Source organism: Pholcus phalangioides, unplaced genomic scaffold, assembly GCF_987345545.1.
Source record: "Pholcus phalangioides strain wild (caught in Gottingen) unplaced genomic scaffold, Ppha-v1.0 ptg000004l_1, whole genome shotgun sequence".
Lineage (NCBI taxonomy): Eukaryota > Metazoa > Arthropoda > Arachnida > Araneae > Pholcidae > Pholcus > Pholcus phalangioides.
In genome coordinates this window covers 30645167-30664079 of record NW_028301597.1, presented here as the reverse complement: position 1 = coordinate 30664079, position 18913 = coordinate 30645167, and the positions used below count along the sequence as shown (strand labels likewise).

Below are 18913 nucleotides of genomic sequence, written 5' to 3'. Positions count from 1 at the left end.
AATAGACTCGTTCATGTAATAATTATCGTAGACGCACTTTGATAGTGTCACGTGTACTAAATATTTTGAAGAAACCAATAAGTTTGATTATATTAGCTCCAACTTATGAACATTGAAGTGTTAAATAAATTGTATTGAAAAATATCGTAGCAACAAAGAAACGGGGGGGGGGGGAGAGAAGTAGGGAAATACTGAAATATTTCGACAAATAATTTTACTAGAAAGGTAGCAAAATTATATACAGCCAAACCTCATTAGTGCGTCACTCCGCTTACCGGATCACTTTTTGGAATTCCCAATTATCTTCAGGCAGGAATTGGCACAGCTATGGCTTACTCCGTTTAACGAGTCATATTTTTGCTCTCCCACGAGTGACTCATTAACGAGGTTTGACTGTATATGAAAGAGTGTATAGTGAAGAATGTTGATGAATTCGAATCAGTTTCCCTCTTGATATAGATAGATATACGTACAGTAAATGTTATATTAAATGCGATAAATTGGTTATATTATGCATAATTCAATCGGTTGTTATACGCGATTTCTAATCGTTTAAGAAAGCTTCATAAATTTATCATCTTCATCACCATTCATGCATAATACTCAAGCGTCTTTGATAAACTTGATAAATATTTTAAAAAAGTTATCACTTTTCTTGTGACAATTATACACCCGATACGAATTTTTTCCCACGTTAATATAGACAGTTCGGTTCTTTGAAAAAGTGATAAAAACGCCCGAATGACAATATTATCCGTGATTCTGATAAGTGGCATAGACCGTACAATACACATGTATAAATAACTATAAATATAATGTTACGTCTATGCCAACATGGACATCATTTTGGAAGAGCATCATTTCCATTATTCTCAATGATAAAACATACGTTTTAAATGAGATATAACGAAACTGCGGATCAAGAAAAACTATCGTTGTAGAGGGATTATCGTTATATCGAGAGACGGCACGTGCCATCAAATTTATGCTGCGTTGGCATCTTTTTTTTATATCGGCGTTGTTAGCACGACCAGAAAATGTACTTTTATGCATTTAATCGCAGGGAAAAATATATACTGGTCATAGCCGTTCCAAAGGCTATTCGTCGACAGAAAGTTTGCGTATATCGGGAAAAAAGCCTCAGCAATCAAAGATACTGAAAAGATTGAAGAAAAACTTCCTTTTCTCCGTGAATTTTTTTTACTCAAGTTTGTTTTTGTCTCAATGGAGGTCGTCGAGAAGAACGCAGAATTACATGTTGACGAATAATGATGAATTCCGTTCCAGCTCCCGAAGAACAGTTGGCGGCTGTAGATGCAGCTAAAATGAAGTCGATCGAGGATCTGCCACCGGAATTAATGGCGGAAATTTTTTCGAATTACATGCGAACTGAAGGACCCAAGAACTTCTTGAGGAACGTGCCATTGGTGTGCCAGCGATGAAAGAAACTCTCGGCTACCCCGTCCTTGTGGGATGAAGTCACTTTGAGATCTTTGAACCTTAATTTCGATCATTTACTCAAGCTAGGAGAAAAAGGATTGCTTTCTTCTACCCGTTCCTTGAATTTAAATACCATCTTTGCGGTCGAAAATGCTCCACGTGACTTTACTCGACGTAGGAAGCTGGTAGCCGCGGATATCGTCAGAGTGGCTCGATACTGCCACAATTTGAGAGCAATCGATATTTCTTACCGACAGATATCTGTAATTGCTATGGAGTACCTTGCTAGAAAGTGCCCGAACATCGACCGATTGATCATGGATTCCGTGAAAGGTACAACATTCGACAACCATCATCGGTTTGATTATGACAGGGCATTGTCCCCACGCGTGCTAGACCCGGTATTCAGCGTCTGGGCGCCGAAATTGAAGCATTTGAACTTGGAGATGTGTTTCTTCAGTCACGAAGACGAGCTGATTTCGAAGGTGGCCGATCTCTGCCCTGTTCTCGAAGAATTCAAAATACTCAATGCCCGTGTCCTCGGTAAGACGTTTGGTTCCAGCTGTCCGATCGGTAAACTTATGAGGGGTTGTCGCAAACTCCGAGTGCTGCAACTTTGCTTCTGTGACTTCGTGTTCCAGGATGATGAAGACTTCGCGGGATTCGGGGAACTGAGGGAATTCTTTTCAGTATGTTCCAAGTATCACGATCTCGACTTGAGCCTGTTGCTAAGAAATTCCACGAAGTTGGAAATCTTGGAGGTCGATGGAAGTTACGAAGAAGTTGGGAACATACCAGAAATCCCCTCTGAAAAGTTAGAACATCTCGGGATTACGTACAAAACGGGTTCAATGGAGTATCTTGTGAAAGCTGCGAGAAAATGGAAGTACACATTAAAAGGGCTTACAATTGGTTCACCTCATAGGCATGATCTTATGAGTGTTCTCGAAGTTCTTCTTGAGGACAATCCGGAACCAGTGTTAGAGGCATTGTGTCTTCCTTGCTATGTGATGCCAACGCCGTACTTGAAGAAGCTCGTCCGAACGTGCCGCAATCTCAGCTTCTTGAATTTGGGAGGGAAAAAGGAGCGTGACGCACCCATAAAGTTCCGGAACTGGAAAGAAGTCGAAGAAATTCTGGATTTGGATAAGCCGTACCACCGTTGGCGGGAAGAAGAATACGTGTCATTTTGTACTGGAAAGTAAAGTTCGCTAACTATCAAATTTGCTCTGTGGTGTGGTGTGACTTGAAGGGAGTGCATGTCCTTGGAAGAGAGAAGACATTTGAAAACTTTTACATTCAGTCTGATAATTAGTACAATGTTTGAAAATATCTTTCAGTTGCTATGATAGACCTTGAAATATTTTTAGATGAGAAAAAAAAAAAGTTTTTGGTTGTTTGTTCAGATAATAAAAGTAGGACGCTGTCAAAATGATTCTGTGACGTCATTTGAGTCCGAGTAATATAGTGTTATGATGTAGATATTCAAGGAATACTTCTCATACAGTAAACTGGGGTGACTTGGATGCAGATCGTGGGCATTTTTTGTATTATCAATCTTAGGAATCTTCATCTGTCTCAAACCGGTATCACACTATAAAAGTTTGATAAAAGCTCTTTTTGTGTAAAACTTGAAAAATTCAACCAATAAGCGTATCGAGTGCATTCCCTGAAAATAACCAACAGATTTATCGGTTGATTTTTCAAGTTTTGTACAAGATCTTTTATCAAATTTTTATAGTGTAATACCGACCTTATATGAGCATTTTTTAATAAGATTTGCACTACTAGGAAAAAGAAGTTCAGTTATTTGTTTATGCAAATATATTTGTTTTGTGACTTGTTATAATGGAGAAAATAAATGCAAAGTCGTACCCAAGTCACCCCCACCTGAAGGGGTGATTACTCTATTGCTTTGATATTTCGCTTTTCAAAAAGAATGTTTTCATCTCACCCAACTGGAAATAATTAGGGACAAATTACATGCGCGTATAAGTACATAAATTTTGTTTTTATTACAAATATAAATACAGGGAATTATTCTTTAACGTCTACAACAGTAATTCCCAACGTGGGCATTACCGCTCCCTGGGGGGATGATGGATTGTTCCGGGGGGCGGTAGAAGCTACGGGTATAACATAGGATCCTACAGGTTAGATTGCGTTGGGGAGCGATGGGGGAAAAATTTCTGAAGAAGGTGGTGATGGGATAAAAAGGTTGGGAAACTACTGTAAATATGCCTGGTCGAAGATACCCGTTTTAGCGTTAATCTTTAAATGTGGTTTAGATCTCTTAAATTGATTAAAAAGTTTATCTGATGTGTGCAATTTCTATAGTGCCTGGATTCTAACGTTTTCTTATATGTTCGTTTCATCTGTATAACTGTGTGCCTGTAACGAATATAAAATATTGTTCTCACACAAGTCACCCAGAAAATATTAAACATTTCACTAATAAAACAAACGGTGTTTAACAAACTGATTTATTTAGATTAATTATCATCCACAGTTAAAACCCATCAGCCCTGTCAATCTCCCGCAGAAGTCTTCTTTACGGGCGGCACATGAGGCTATGCATCCGGGCAGCAGGTAAGCTCGAGCCGCCCCTAGTAAGATGGATATTAAAACAATGATTTATGAAACTACACAAAAACAGATTTTTCTAATAATTTTTATTTTATCACATTGCACCAGAAATATCGTGTACAGTGCTAGTCCCGACACAGCTGAAGATTGTTTTCTAATAAAAACCTTCTCACGTCTAGTAGATTCTGCAGGTCCTACACTGAATACGCATATCCGAAAATAAATGTTTTCAATAGAGAATTTCTATATTTTAAAAAAAAACGACTTTTCCCTGGAAAAAAGCATTTATTTTTGTGAATTAAAATGCATAAAATGCGAATTCCTGAAAATAAATAAGTAGACTTTTCTTCATGTTGTAAAAACACAAAGTAGCGTAATATATAATTATAACGCCAATGGAATGATGAAAAATCGACCTTTAATTTGAAATTGGAAAATAAGTCACTCGATGAAGTTGTGCGGTGAACAAACCTAAATGATGTGACGATGGACACTCCTCCCGTCTTGCAGTTTTTTTTTACCTTTGAGCATCTAGTTCCCAGGAATTCAGTTGTCATAGCTGCCCCCCTTTCCCTGAAATTTATAACTAAAAATAACGCATATTAGGGAAACGAAATATCTTCAAAGACAGGAAGAATACGATTCTTAATGCTTCAGAGAGTAAGTAACATGTGAATCAACAATCTTTCTGTTCCACTAAAATGAAGAAACCAGCTCCATTAGTGTAACTGTCCGAATGGAACGTTATCACCGTCTCGTCTTCCAAAAACTGGTATGTTCCTAGAAGAGAATAATATCAATACAGAAATCATGGCACACGAAATAAATAATGGAGTAATATACAGTATTTCTCAAACTCAGTCTTTATTACCTAGTAACTTGTATACGATGGCCATTCGAAAAATAATAAAGAACTATTTCATTATTCACAAAAACAACCAATACTTATATAACTGTACATGCACCTCGTACATATTCCGCGGCGTGAATTTCTAAAGAATTGGTGCATACTCAGCAAATCACCAACGAATAAGGCAAATACAAGGAAAATACAGAACTCCTAATGCATTTTGACATGGAACTGGGTGTCGTCTTCAGAGGATAAGAATTGCCACACTGACCGAGGATACCACTTGGATTAGTAACCAAATCTTAACTCTCGGTTGCCCGGCGGGAAGGGGTCATTCAAGTATTACGTCAGCATCGAGGGGGAGGGGGGAGTTTCGGATTTGATGACTTTTGATGACAAGGGGGGGGGGTTTGAAGGTTTCTTACGTCATCAAACACCCCTTTTTGAAGATATGAAATATTCTAAGCTGCTGACGAAATTTTGCTAGGGGGGGGGGGGATCAGTGTTTTGTTGACAAGGGGGGGGGGTAAAAAATGGCTGAAAATCTGCTTACGTAATACTTGAATGGTCCCAAAGAAAAAATATACGTATGTCCAAGTGAAACGTCGTGACCAGAATGAATCTGCGCAGCTTCAGGGCGTTACAGAAGAATCGCATGCCTGCTTCGAGACGTCTTACAAAACTTCTTACACGCAGGCGCTCAGCTTCATTCTGGTCACGACGTTTGACTTGGACGAAGGTATATTTTTCTTTCCGCTGAGCAATCAAGAGTTAGAATTCGGTAACCAATCCAAGTGGGTTCCTCGGTCAGCGGGATAACTTTCATCTTCTGAAGACGACATCCAGTTCCATGTCGAAATGCATTAGGAGTTTTGTGCTTTCCTTGTATTTGCCTTATTCGTTGGTGACTGACTATTATTAGGAAAAGTTTGTCTACTCTTAAAGAATTGGTATATGCCGGAATGTGCGTGTTCTGAGTGCATATGCAGCCTCTAACATGTTTATATTGTCAGAGTTATTCGTGTTTCGAGTTCCAATAGAACTGCCATTTGCCTTCCATACTTTGAAATAAGACGGCAGATGTCTGAATTTCGTTTTATGAAAATATCATGTTGAAGGTCTGCGGAGAGACTTTTTCAAATAGGAGACCGGCTCGCATTCGCGCCTCGAAATTGGGAAACCAACTTCAGCCAACCAACACTGTGCCGCTGATAGGGTTCGAGCAGGAATGTGGGTCCAGTCTCTTAGCCCTTATTAACTGGCTTATATCCCCTAAGGGACAGAGTGTGGGTCATGTCTGGTCCAAAAGTCTTAGCCCATAGCGCCCGAATTGCGTGGTAGTAAGATGCTCGTCTACCGCCATGAAGGTTGCTGTCTCGGCCCCGGGTTCGAAAGAGGATATAGATAAGATATTTTCCCTAACGAACTTGAGGCAACCACCGATAGACAGCGCCTTCATTTCCAACCCATCTCATTAATGGCAGTAAATTGCAATATGGCGATATGGCCAGAGTTGGTGTTTGGTGAAGTAGTCTTATAGCCCGTACGATCGCACAACAGCAGTCCAGAGTGACTACAATCATTGGAGAAGCATACTGCAACCAGGCGAGGATCGGGGGACCGCCTCCAATGTGTCAGGACGGGGGCAACTAATTGTGTAAGTTCGTGGGATCATCCTATGTTTTATGGGACAGACCAATTTTTCCCATAATTATTCGGCTCTTGAGAAGAGCGATCGCTACCCTCCAGATCCACTCCTAGCTACAACCCATCTTTCTACGAAATCTTCCGAATTGGGAAAAATCGTGGCTCTCCCTCATGCTCCCAATATTGTTGCCCAATATTTAGCCCCCACAACCTCAAATGTATTACACCATATAGCCTTTATCTTGCTCTGTGGGAATATATTCCCTCGGAGGACGAAATTTGTGCTGCAGGACCAACGATTTCTTGCCAACATGGCTGAAAAAAAAAGGCGAAGGTGATTTTGAAAGAAATATCAGAAGACGACCACGTTTTCCAAGAGTGGCACGCCCTGGACCTAGAAGCAGGGCCGTCTTAAGAGTATCATGGACCCCTGGGCCAACTGAGGCCCTACCAAACAAATTCTCGAAAATTTCAACTAGATCTCATTTTTGGGAGACCCCTCTTCGCGTGAGGCATCCGGGCCCATCCCTCAACACGGCACTGCCTAGAAGCAAAAAGTTATGGAAGACCATTTTAAAAGAGACTTCAACGAGCTAAAATTTAACGAATACACTATAAAAGTTTTATAAAACTTGAAAATGCAACCAATAAGCGCATCGTTTACATTCAAGCGAATGTAATCAATAGGCTCATTGTTTGTTTTTTTTTAAGTTTTGTAAAAGATCTTTTATTAAACTTTTATAGTGTAATCCAGGCCTAATCAAGTCATTCTTCTTGACTGGCCGACGCATACCATAAGGCTGTGAGCAAAGGCTTACTTATCGAGTCGTATTCCATTCTTCCACAAAGTTTTTGATCCGAAATTTCGAGGTAGTCCTTTTCGCAGTCATTCGACTGCTCGATGTCGAACGTGTAGAACTTCACCTGCAGAGCACATACTTTGAAAGAGGACTTCTTGACGGTGTATCGGCAATCTGTATCATCCGGGTATGAGCCTGTCTGGTAACCGGGACTTATAATCTGGATTGTCTGACCAGTGAATGTCTGGTCACAGGCTGTGAATAGAACAAACATTACATGAGTCAGACATCGGGAAGAATTTGTTCTTTTGAAAACAGTCATTGAGGTAAATTAACGCGTGACAAGATCAGAGCCGCCCTAATGGGGGGTGTGCGACAGGTGAGGTCACGCCGGGGCCTCCAAATTTTGGAGACCCCGCATTCACGGTCAAAATAATTTATTTTAGAAATTCTGAGTTTTAATAAATTCTGGAAAAAATGAATTATTTCTTTTATAAATTCTGGATTTTTTTTTAAAAGAAATGCTGGACTTTCAAAAGTTTCCGAATTCTGAAAATTTTCATCGATTCTGAAACTATAACTATTTCTTTCAAATTGAATTTTTATCAATTCTGAAATTTTGAAGTTTTATCATTTTTAGAATTTGGAATTTTCATCAATTCACTATTTCTTTCACATATTCTGAAACTATTTCTTTCACATATTCTGAAACTATTTCTTTCACATATTCTGAAACTATTTCTTTCACATATTCTGAAACTATTTCTTTCACATATTCTGAAACTATTTCTTTCACATATTCTGAAACTATTTCTTTCACATATTCTGAAACTATTTCTTTCACATATTCTGAAACTATTTCTTTCACATATTCTGAAACTATTTCTTTCACATATTCTGAAACTATTTCTTTCACATATTCTGAAACTATTTCTTTCACATATTCTGAAACTATTTCTTTCACATATTCTGAAACTATTTCTTTCACATATTCTGAAACTATTTCTTTCACATATTCTGAAACTATTTCTTTCACATATTCTGAAACTATTTCTTTCACATATTCTGAAACTATTTCTTTCACATATTCTGAAACTATTTCTTTCACATATTCTGAAACTATTTCTTTCACATATTCTGAAACTATTTCTTTCACATATTCTGAAACTATTTCTTTCACATATTCTGAATTTTTCATGATTTACATATTCTGAATTTTTCATGATTTACATATTCTGAATTTTTCATGATTTACATTTTCTGAATTTTTCATGATTTACATTTTCTGAATTTTTCATGATTTTCATTTTCTGAATTTTTCATGATTTTCATTTTCTGAATTTTTCATGATTTTCATTTTCTGAATTTTTCATGATTTACATTTTCTGAATTTTTCATGATTTTCATTTTCTGAATTTTTCATGATTTACATTTTCTGAATTTTTCATGATTTTCATTTTCTAAATTTCCCTCTCCCACAGAAGAGAAAAATCTTGGCTAAGAGGGTCCCCACTGTTATTTTCGCACCGGACCCTGCGTCTGGTAAGGGCGGCCCTTTACAAGATTTAGGTAAGATCTAAAATAACGTGATTTTAATCATAAATAATAAACTTTTATAAAATTTTCTCACATTTCGGAGGCACGGGACTGCATCCGGAAGTCAGCTGTTTGATTTCGATCCGGAATCCTGAAAGCTGGTCGTAGCTGTCGGTTTTAAAATGAAGACTTATCTCGTTTTGAGCTTTGGGGAAATCCACGAGCACTATAAAATAAGAATAAAACTTCAAGAATACAATATGACACACTTAACTTTAAATCAACTGAAAATTTTCAAACGATCTTCCTCTGTATATGAAATGATACACGATACACGTGTGGAGTACTTGCGAATTTAGAAATGGAATTATCGTCTTCCCCGAAATTAGCCGGTATGCCGTAAAAATCGGGGGCCGTCAGCATTTTGAATGTTGGAGTCTGGTCCATTCTCGGCATGCCGGAAAAAAAAAGCAATTTTCCATGAGAATCACATGATACACATTCAGAAGACTGGTATCGGTATCGGGATAAAGTAATACTTTTCACTGTAGCAAAACGTGTTTCCCTCATGAATTTGATGGAAACAATGGAAATTAATTTACTTATCGCTCTAACCTAATTATGGCCAGCCTAATACAAATACTGTGTTTTGCCTTGCACATTTCCATGATTCACATATCCAGAAAGACAATATTGTCGCTTTAGTGTTATAATATCATGGTTTGCAATGGGATTTTTTTCAATTTTTTTGCTCTGCCTATCCGAATCTTGAACACACATGATCAACGAATACAAAATATTTCGTAGTGTACTAATTTTTCTATTTAATTAATTCTATTCAGCAATTCCAAATACCTGCAACGTAGCTATTATAACAGAATAGATTATCATATGCTGAGAACAGACAAGGTTCAAATCAGCCAATTCAATCAATTCTCGGAATCGATATATATATAATAAGGGGCCGTTCAAGTATTACGTCATCATCGATGGGGGGGGGGGGTTCCGATTTGCCGACTTTTGATGGGGAGGGGGGTTTGGATAATGCTTACGTCATCAACCACCCTTTATGAAAATATGAATTAGGATTCAGAGGGGCAGAGCTGATGACGAAATTTTGCTGACAAGGGGGAGGAGGGGGTCAGTGGTTTGCTGACTTTTGCTGACGGGGGGGGGGGGTAAAAAATGGCTAAAAATTTGCTTACGTAATACTTGAACGGCCCCTAATTATACGGAATCTGTGACATGAATTTCCGGCCATGTCGAAAAGTACGGTTATTCCCTGAAGGCTGGCCTCTCTGGCTGTTTCCCGGCATGCAGGCTAATGCTGGAGAATACGGTATACAATATGTGAAATTGTGCCATATATGCAAGACTTATATCCCTGTCTTGACATTACCTGTCTGGCCGTCTCTCTTGCCACAATATCGATCACCCTTTATTTCCAGATAATCTCTGTCACAAATGGCACTGTTGTCGCTAGCCACGTCAAAGTGAGCGAAGTACAGTTCCAGCTGACAGATGTTCGGATTAGCTCGAATGATTTTGAATTCGCAGTCAGTATTCGGTTGGTACAGTAGCGGGAAGTTCTCGCTCTGTATGAAATTCGTCTGTTCCGAAAATGTTCCGCAAACTTTAGCTGCAGGACCTGCACCGTAGAAAAAATCAAGTAAATTATATATTAATTGATTATAAGTATCAGAGTCGGAACTAGGTGAGGAGAAGCAACAGCCCCGTTCGACAAAATTTCAGACACGCCAATTTTAGGTAGGAACAAGGAACACCGTTATAAAATTATCGAATTTTAAGGATGTGTGGGCAGCAAAATCATGTTTGCCTCAGGCGGCAAAAAATCCCAGTTACGACCCTGATTAGGATAACCACAAAATAAATGCCTTTAAAACTCAAAATGGCATCAGAGTTGTGTTTTTCTTACCTATGGGACGGTAGCAAGAGTTTTTGACTTGACGAATCCTTGCTTCGAATCCTCTTCTTTCCGTTAATGCATCGGATTTAAAAACCATTCTCAAATTTTCGGATCCAGGTTCATAAAGAAGCACTAATGTCAGAAGATATATCGAAATTAAATAAAGACAAAACACAATTTGAACCACGTTTTCTTATGGTGTCTGAACACAGCATTAGAAATGACCGACAATAATTCTATCAAAGAAGAGGGAAGGCTATGAGATATGTAATGAATTATAAACGTATAGTATGATTGTTATTTCACCTTTATCGTCGGGGGTTCGAGCCCCGCACAGTTTGTTTCCCGATTTATCGGTCTGTAGAAAATCGCTCGTACAGCCTTCACTGTCTTCGATGTCAAAGTCCAAGAACTCGAGTCGGACTTGACAAACCGAAGGATCAATTTTTTTCACCGTAAATACGCAGAGTGAAATTGGCGGGTAATCTTCCGGGTAATTTGGTGAATGTATCACTCCCGTGTCTTCATCCACCGTCATATCGCAGGATGCCGCTGAAATCAATGGAATGGATTTAGAAAATATACATCAAAAAGCAAAAAAGTTATAAAACCTTTATAACATTGACAGCAAACGCTTCTAGAATTTCGCAATGTTAACGCATAAATACACTCACGGGGTGGAGGAACTATGCTACAAGAATTCGGCAGTTGTCGTACTATGATGTCAAACCCTCGTCCTGCTCCAATGGAGTCCGACACGAAATTCAACGTCATCACGTCACTTCCAATCGATGAATAGTCCAAGACCTCTGGAAAAATATATGAACATATATTTAGATGGACGCTTGAGATCCATGCAGTGGTTTATATCACAGAAACAACGCTAAAGACACGTATATGTTACGGTAAAAACCCGAAGAGTGGTAAAAACCTAGGTTTTACCAAGTCGAGTTGGTGAAAGCCCGAAATACGCTTGAAAACGTATACATTTCGGGCTTTTACGAAGCACTTCGGTAAAAGCTGACATTTAGTAGCTTTCATAAAAATTATAAAAATGCGAATTTTCAAATTTTCATAAATTTGAAAGCTTGTCATTTATCAATCACGACGATATTGATGCTAATTAAGATCTTAATTAATTAACTAATTAGTCATTCAAATTGGTGAAAATTAGTGAAAATGCCAATTTTATAATCCCGTTATAACGAACTCCAGGGTACCGGAGAAATCACTTCGTTATAGCGGAGAATTTCGTTATAAAGGAATTTCAGGTATTTGCATTGTTCTTATGCAAACTTATCTGGGGGATTAAAAAGTCTTCGTTAAAACGAGGTTTTCGCTATAACGGTATTCATTAAAACGGGATTCGAATATATATATATATATATATTTTTTTTTTTCTAAGCAGCAGCGAATGTCCAACCACTAAAAGAAATATTGATTCGGCACACTTGCGGAAAACATCAAGACATAGCAAACGGTATTTTATGATGGTATTCATAAAATATACTCAATGTGTGTGTGTGTGGGGGAGGGGGGGGTTATCACAAAATTAAGAATTTTCGATATTATAGTTTTATAATCATTTTCATGCTGCACACCGGTTTAAAACCAACAAACAATTTTACTCGAAAAGAATTATAACAAGTACTTTTGTTTTTATTGGATAGATGGGGACAGGAGTCCCAGTTCAGCTCTGTTTCTCGCGTATGTAGTAGTAGAGTTAACATGAAATATATGTATTCGTGTTCATCACGAGAAAAATAATAGCTGAAATTCTACGGCAAACATCAAAAAATAGTAACCAGTAAAGTAATTAAGTATGCAAAAAAGTATTGAAATGAACAGTTTTTGGTATCATATAACATGTTGTTTATGTTGATGTTACTCACTGGTTTTAAATGAACAACCAATTTTATTTCCTGCATTAGTGGCCGTTCAAGTATTACGTCAGCATCGATGTGGGGGGAGGGGGGTTCGGGTTTGCTGACTTTTGATGACATGGGGGGGGGGGGTTTGAATGAAGCTTACGTCATCAACCACCCTTTACAAACAAGAACATGCGATATTCTCAATGGCATCTTACTCTTTGTACAAAAAAACGAGAAAAACGTTCCTTGGTTCGTGGGCACCTGAATTAACATTCTTCCTATTGATAAGTCCTCTATAGAACCACTAGTCCCGCTGATCCTTCAACCGATTTGGAAATGTGTCCGGGCCGCTCAAGTGTTCTAGAAATATGCAGCGGGCCACTTAAGTGCTCTGGAACTGTGTCGCGCATCACTCAAATGGTCTATAAGTATGCCGCGATCACTTAAATAATCTGGGAATGTCTCTAGGGTAACTTGAGTGTTGTAAAACTGCACTGCGGGCCACTTAAATGATGTAAAACTGTGCCACGTAAGGGATCTCTAAATGTGCCTCAGACCACTGAAGCGTTCTGGAACTGTGCCGTGGGTCACTTAAGTGATCAGTAAATGTTTCGCGGGTAACTTAAGTGATCTGTGAATATGCCACGGGCCAACTTGAGTGATCTTAAATGTGCCTACTTGAATGATCAGAAAACGTGCCGCTTAGTTCATTTTTACAAAATTAGATTTGAGGTGGCGGGCCACATCAGATAACCTCGAGCGCCACATTCAGTCCGTGAATCATCATGACATAGAGCATGTGTAAGCGATCAGAATAGTGACCTTATAAAGTAAGGAACTAAAACAGTAAGCAGGCATGAACCATTGGAGTGACCAAAACAGTGTGCAATCATATGAAAGTGTGACTGAGAGGGTATGTGAACGTTGGAATGACCAAAAGAGTAACTTAGAGATACAAGTGTACTTGCAGGGAGGGGGGGGGGGAGAGACCAAGCACTGGTGGTGAATTCGAGGAAAGAGTAGTCAAGAAATTAAGAAAATCAGTTTAGAATGGTACAAGGGCTGCAAAATTTGAGTAGCCCACAAGCGATAAAACCATAAATGTGCTTCTGGGAGGGACGGGGGGGGGGTGCATTATCATCTGCAAGAAATTGGGGGAGGGGGGGAGTCTTTTTTTCAAATCTTCTTGAAAAAAAAGATGTGACATTATACAGAGAGCTTTGTTATTCCCACTGTGGCAGTTGTAATGCAGCTCAGTGAAAAACATTTATAAAACCTCGTAGAGAGACGGTTATAATCGATTGTTGATTAATTGACTAGTTGAATGTTCCGAAGAAGACGTTAAGTGCTTACTGGAACTAGCCTGAGTACCGCACAGCCTGGACCTATCGGGAAACTCCAAGTAATCTTCGCTGCAACCGGCGCTCACTGCCACATCGAATGACCGGAAGTCTAGCTCGACTGTGCAAGTGCTCGGTTCTGGTCTTCGGATCCTATATTGACAACGGAGGCCAGGCGTGTAGTATCTCGGATACCCAGGAGATGAGATGCGTCCAGATGTTGTTGATATCTCTATATTGCAATCTGGAATTCGAACCAAAATCACCTTTTTTTTGTTTCAAGTAAATTAATAATGCAACAAATGTTGATTCTAAATAATGTTTTAATTACGTATATATATATTTTTTCCCCTGAACTCCTTACTAGTGGGTGGAGTGGTGCAAGTGTTCCTTCGTTGCAGGACTCCTATATCAAATCCGCGGCCGGTTCCATAAGAATCGGTGAAAAAGTTCATCGTCAGAGTATTACTGCCAGTTGGAAATTTCACGATTTCTAGACATAATGACGAAAATTTGATATTATGTATCAGTATTATAAACTCTAACTTTTTAAAACAACGGATACACTCATAAACAGTTACAATAATAGGCATTATTTCCTTGGATACAGAGGGGGGGGGGAGGAATACTACCGACCTCCCAATAATTACACACGTGATTCCATGTGAAAAGCTATGGAAAAGTGTTTTCAGTTCTTTGATTTGACCAATACTTATGGAGTTATAACGCATTAAATATTGATAACGTCACTTTTGAGAATCCTGCCAAATTCACCAAACATGCACCAAACTCATAACTTGGCGTTTTTAAGCTGATATCAATAGTATAACTCTGAGAGTAATCAAGAAAGCTAAAGCTCTCTGTGAAAAAAAACTAGCTTTTTTTTCTTTACCTTTTCTTTTAAAAATTTGACTTAACAGTGAAGAGAAAATAAAATTACCACATTTTGGCAAAAAAAAAAGCAATAAATCTCATTTGTCGAAAGCTTTACAACTCTGCTGATAAATTTGTCATTATGGTGGGGTGATGGTAGCACGTAATAACAAGGTCAAAATCTCTACTCTACACGAAGGAGAAAAGAGTCAATCGTGAAGGAACTGAACTTGACTTCTAACGGGATTGAATATTTCAGTTAATTTTCAATTAGCGGCAACCCGCTGCATTGGGAAAAATTTTGTTTTTCGTTGGGTGCTTGGCGCTTAACTGACCGTTACAAAACTGACACATCACAAACTTCCGAAACATTACAACTCCCTCAATATTCGTCCGATCCTAAAAATGGAAAACACTTTTCCATATTCGTTTTTCACAAGGAATCACGTATGCAATTATTGGGAGGTCGATAGTATCCACCCTGCTGTATAATTACGAGTACAATGATAAGTACGAATAACGTACAAGTATGAACTTACGAATTCCAGAAGTTGCTCCGCATATCCTGGTTCTGTCGGGCATCAGCAAGAAATCCTTGGAACATCGATTTCGAGAAAATTCCAGCTCGAACTTCCTAAAATCAAATTCAACGCTGCAGACCGTCGGATCCACCCGCCTCACAGTGTAAGTGCATCGCTGGTTCGTCGGGTAAGAGGACGGGAAATTCGGGCTTGTGAAACTACCCCTGTAACTGCTAACTTCCTGATCACAAGAACCTGGTGAGAAATTCAACGACATAAACAAATAGTAATGATAATAATATCTATTATTTCAAGTGTGTCGAAATATAACAGTGTGTTGAATGCTCGAGCTTTAGCTCTGATCTCAAAGAACTGCAATTATGTATTATACAGGGTGGACGAGAAGTCCTGAACGCATCTTAAAAATTGATAACAAATCAATCAGTTGACATAGAAAGGTCCAATTCGCACTAAAGTACTTATCAGGGCTTAGAGAGATTTTTTTCCATTGATAAATTAAAAAAAATTCAAATTTTACTCACAGGTGCCGCTGTAAAACGAAAAACTCGATATAAAAAGTGACACAAATAGTGCATGAGTAATGCTTATGAAAATTTGCGTCATGACAAAATGCCTACACCTAAACGAGTTAAAGGTTGCTCATGTTGAAATACGGTAGTTTTATGTAACGCAAATTTGGCATAAACATTAATTATATACTGTTTGTGTTGCATTTTATGTATATCGAGTTTCTTGTTTTACAGAGCCAACTGTGTTTGAAACTGAACATTTTTTTTTAATTTATCAAAACAAACACTAGGCTATATGATAAGTATTTTAGTGAAAATCACACTTATTATATGATGACTTTCTATTCAATACGTTTCTGTTCAGTTTTTCATCTTTGGAATGTTTCCAGACGTTCCATGCGTACAAGATTCAGAATTGTCCACATGGGGGTCATGCATTTTATAATACAATTACATTGTATATCCATGAATTCTTGGGGGAAGGTGGTGGCTAAGCCCTTTTACAAAGTTTATTTGGGAGGGAGTGGAGCCAAGCACCCTGAGTTCCGTGGTTCTGGTGTCTTACCCAACATGGTGTACGTAAGATGAACTTCTATCGATATAAGCACATACACACAATCTGCCCATTGCGATATTCAAATTTATGGCTCAAAAATTAAAGCAATTTAGAAGTAAAAAGAGTGACAAACACTGAATATTTTTACGAAAATAACAGGACAGTCGAACACATTACTTCGTAGGAATGGGAAGAATGCTAGTGGCCCGTAAAAACGGGATGTATGGTCTGCATGTTAGTAGAGTGGCACGCGCATTGAAAATACTCTTGATTGTGGCACGGCTTGGAAAACGGTTGACCATCCCTGGCATAGAGTGTAATTGAACATTAATTGTGTAATTTAACAAAAAAATCTAATTCGTATGTAATAAAATTAGTATTTTAGATTTTGGTAATCGAAATTTTCGAGATAAAGAGGTCAGACTGTACTTCAATTACCTTTTGGCCCTGGCCTGCTGCACGTATTGAATAGTTGGGTCACGTGGATGTCAAAACCTGGTCTCTGTCCGTACTGGTCACTTAGAAAATACAAGTTGATGGAGTCGGTGTTTTCAGGCATATCGATTAGTTCTGTAACAAATCAATACATTGAAATCACTGATACAAAAAAAGTTCCGATACTGTCTTATAATCTTTGGACTAAACGAACAACACACAGAGACATACGTTTTCCGCTAACTCTCCCACACAGACGGCTCAGATCTGGTAGTGAGAGATAGTCTTTGGTACACCCAGGTCCACCGTACTCTACGTCAAAAGAGCGGAAGTCCAGTTCGATGCTACAAACGGCACTGTCCACTTTCCGGATGATGTATCTACAACGTTCGTTGGGTCCGTACGAGTGAGGATGATTAGGAGTTCTGAAATGACCGGTTATAGTCGATATCTCTTGATCACACTGTTGAACTACTGCAGAGAAAAGGAAAATCAATATTCGCATACCAGTTGAAATAGCATTTGACCGCACAATTTTTCATGTTTTTCTGGATGTAACTTTCAAAGTATTTGTTGTCCTCAAAATTATTATAATCAAAAAAATTTTTTTTTCTGATCATACCCGTGGGTTTTGGAAGTGGAGGAGTTCCACCGCAAGAATCGGGAACTTGGAGAACTTCAATGTCGAAGCCTTTTCCTGAAGCATAACCATCAGTTATAAAATGGAAAGTAAGTAGATCACTTCCTCTTGGAAACTCCAGGATTTCTATTCCAAAGAAAAATAATCAAACACTAAATTTTTGAAGGTCTTCAGATAAATGAAGATGCACAGCGCGTTTCATACAGAACTTCAAAATTTCGTAAGCTAATGGGGGATTTATTCATATGGGTTATACATACTTGGTTTTGATGTGATCTAACAGATCAAATCATCACAATTTTGCCCGAGCGCAAAACTTGCACAACATGAAAATCCAGGCATTTGCCGTATCTCTTCAGAATATGTGAGACAGGTGGCAGCACCAGTGCAACACGAAACAAGCATAACTTTAACAACATAAATACGTCAGGGTCCATATACATACACAACATGTTCTCGCATGTAACCGATTCATTATAAATTCCTTAGAGGAATGTTTATGAGGTGCATGTAAGGTTAAGAAGTAGTTTACTCCAACCAAAACACGCCGCAAGTACAACTTGCTTGAACAAAAGCATCCATTTTGAAATGGATGCCTCTAGTCCTCTCGCAACGATAGAATTCGGCAACATAAAAACCTAGGTGAGTGAAAACTTGAAAATTAGTGCTACTAGATGATATCAAAACCCAACTACATAAGTCTTTTGGATACATGGAGCTTATCAAATTGCGAAGCACATTATGAAACATCCTACATCATAACGAGCAATAGGATCATGTAAATACGTACTTCTTGAAGGGTATGCCTCGCACACTCTAGATAAATCCGGCAGTTCCAGGTAATCTCCATGGCAAGGTGAATGCGAACTCCGTCCGAAGTCGATCTTCCTCAACTCAAGGAGAACTTTGCAGATTCTGGGATCGGCTTTGCGGACAGTATAAGCGCAGCGAAGATTCGGGCCGTAGCCATTTGGGAAGCCGGGTGACGCGATCGAATTCGTGAATGTATCGATGTATTTATTACAGAAATTTGTCCCTGAAAAGAGATCAATGTGATACATATCGACTGAAATTGCAATACACAATAGAAGGAATCACTTCAACGTGAAGAAGTCAAAATTTCAAGCTTTCTAGAGCTTACCGAAGAAAAGCAATAATCAGTTTCTTCAACATGTATTCAGTACTTACTGCTAACACCAGTGACTCCGCAAGAATTCGGAATCTGTTTCAATTGTATCATGAACCCTTTTCTAGTGCTTTTTCCATCGCTTTTGAAGCGTATAGTTATAGTTGATTGACCGGAACGGTATTGAAGAATTTCTGAAATTAAATAAAAACACGGTTGCTCTTTTTTTGCCCCA

At 38.6% G+C, this 18913-nt stretch overlaps 1 protein-coding gene across 1 annotated transcript in view; it reads right to left on the bottom strand.

The window, feature by feature from the left end:
- Window positions 1–4119: 4119 nt before the first annotated feature.
- The window catches only part of LOC149087076 (cubilin-like), a 31390-nt gene continuing 16596 nt past the window's right edge, over window positions 4120–18913 (bottom strand). Inside the window, exons 4-18 of the mRNA XM_089231306.1 lie at window positions 18741–18872; window positions 18343–18588; window positions 17535–17678; window positions 17144–17386; window positions 16916–17047; window positions 15410–15646; window positions 14362–14490; window positions 14011–14241; window positions 11461–11595; window positions 11093–11338; window positions 10796–10918; window positions 10259–10507; window positions 8954–9085; window positions 7342–7578; window positions 4120–4806 (exon numbers count right to left, since the gene is read on the bottom strand). Coding sequence (XP_089087432.1) covers window positions 4703–4806; window positions 7342–7578; window positions 8954–9085; window positions 10259–10507; window positions 10796–10918; window positions 11093–11338; window positions 11461–11595; window positions 14011–14241; window positions 14362–14490; window positions 15410–15646; window positions 16916–17047; window positions 17144–17386; window positions 17535–17678; window positions 18343–18588; window positions 18741–18872 — 2720 coding nt within the window. The 3' untranslated portion in view covers window positions 4120–4702. The remainder of the gene's footprint in view (window positions 4807–7341; window positions 7579–8953; window positions 9086–10258; window positions 10508–10795; window positions 10919–11092; window positions 11339–11460; window positions 11596–14010; window positions 14242–14361; window positions 14491–15409; window positions 15647–16915; window positions 17048–17143; window positions 17387–17534; window positions 17679–18342; window positions 18589–18740; window positions 18873–18913) is intronic.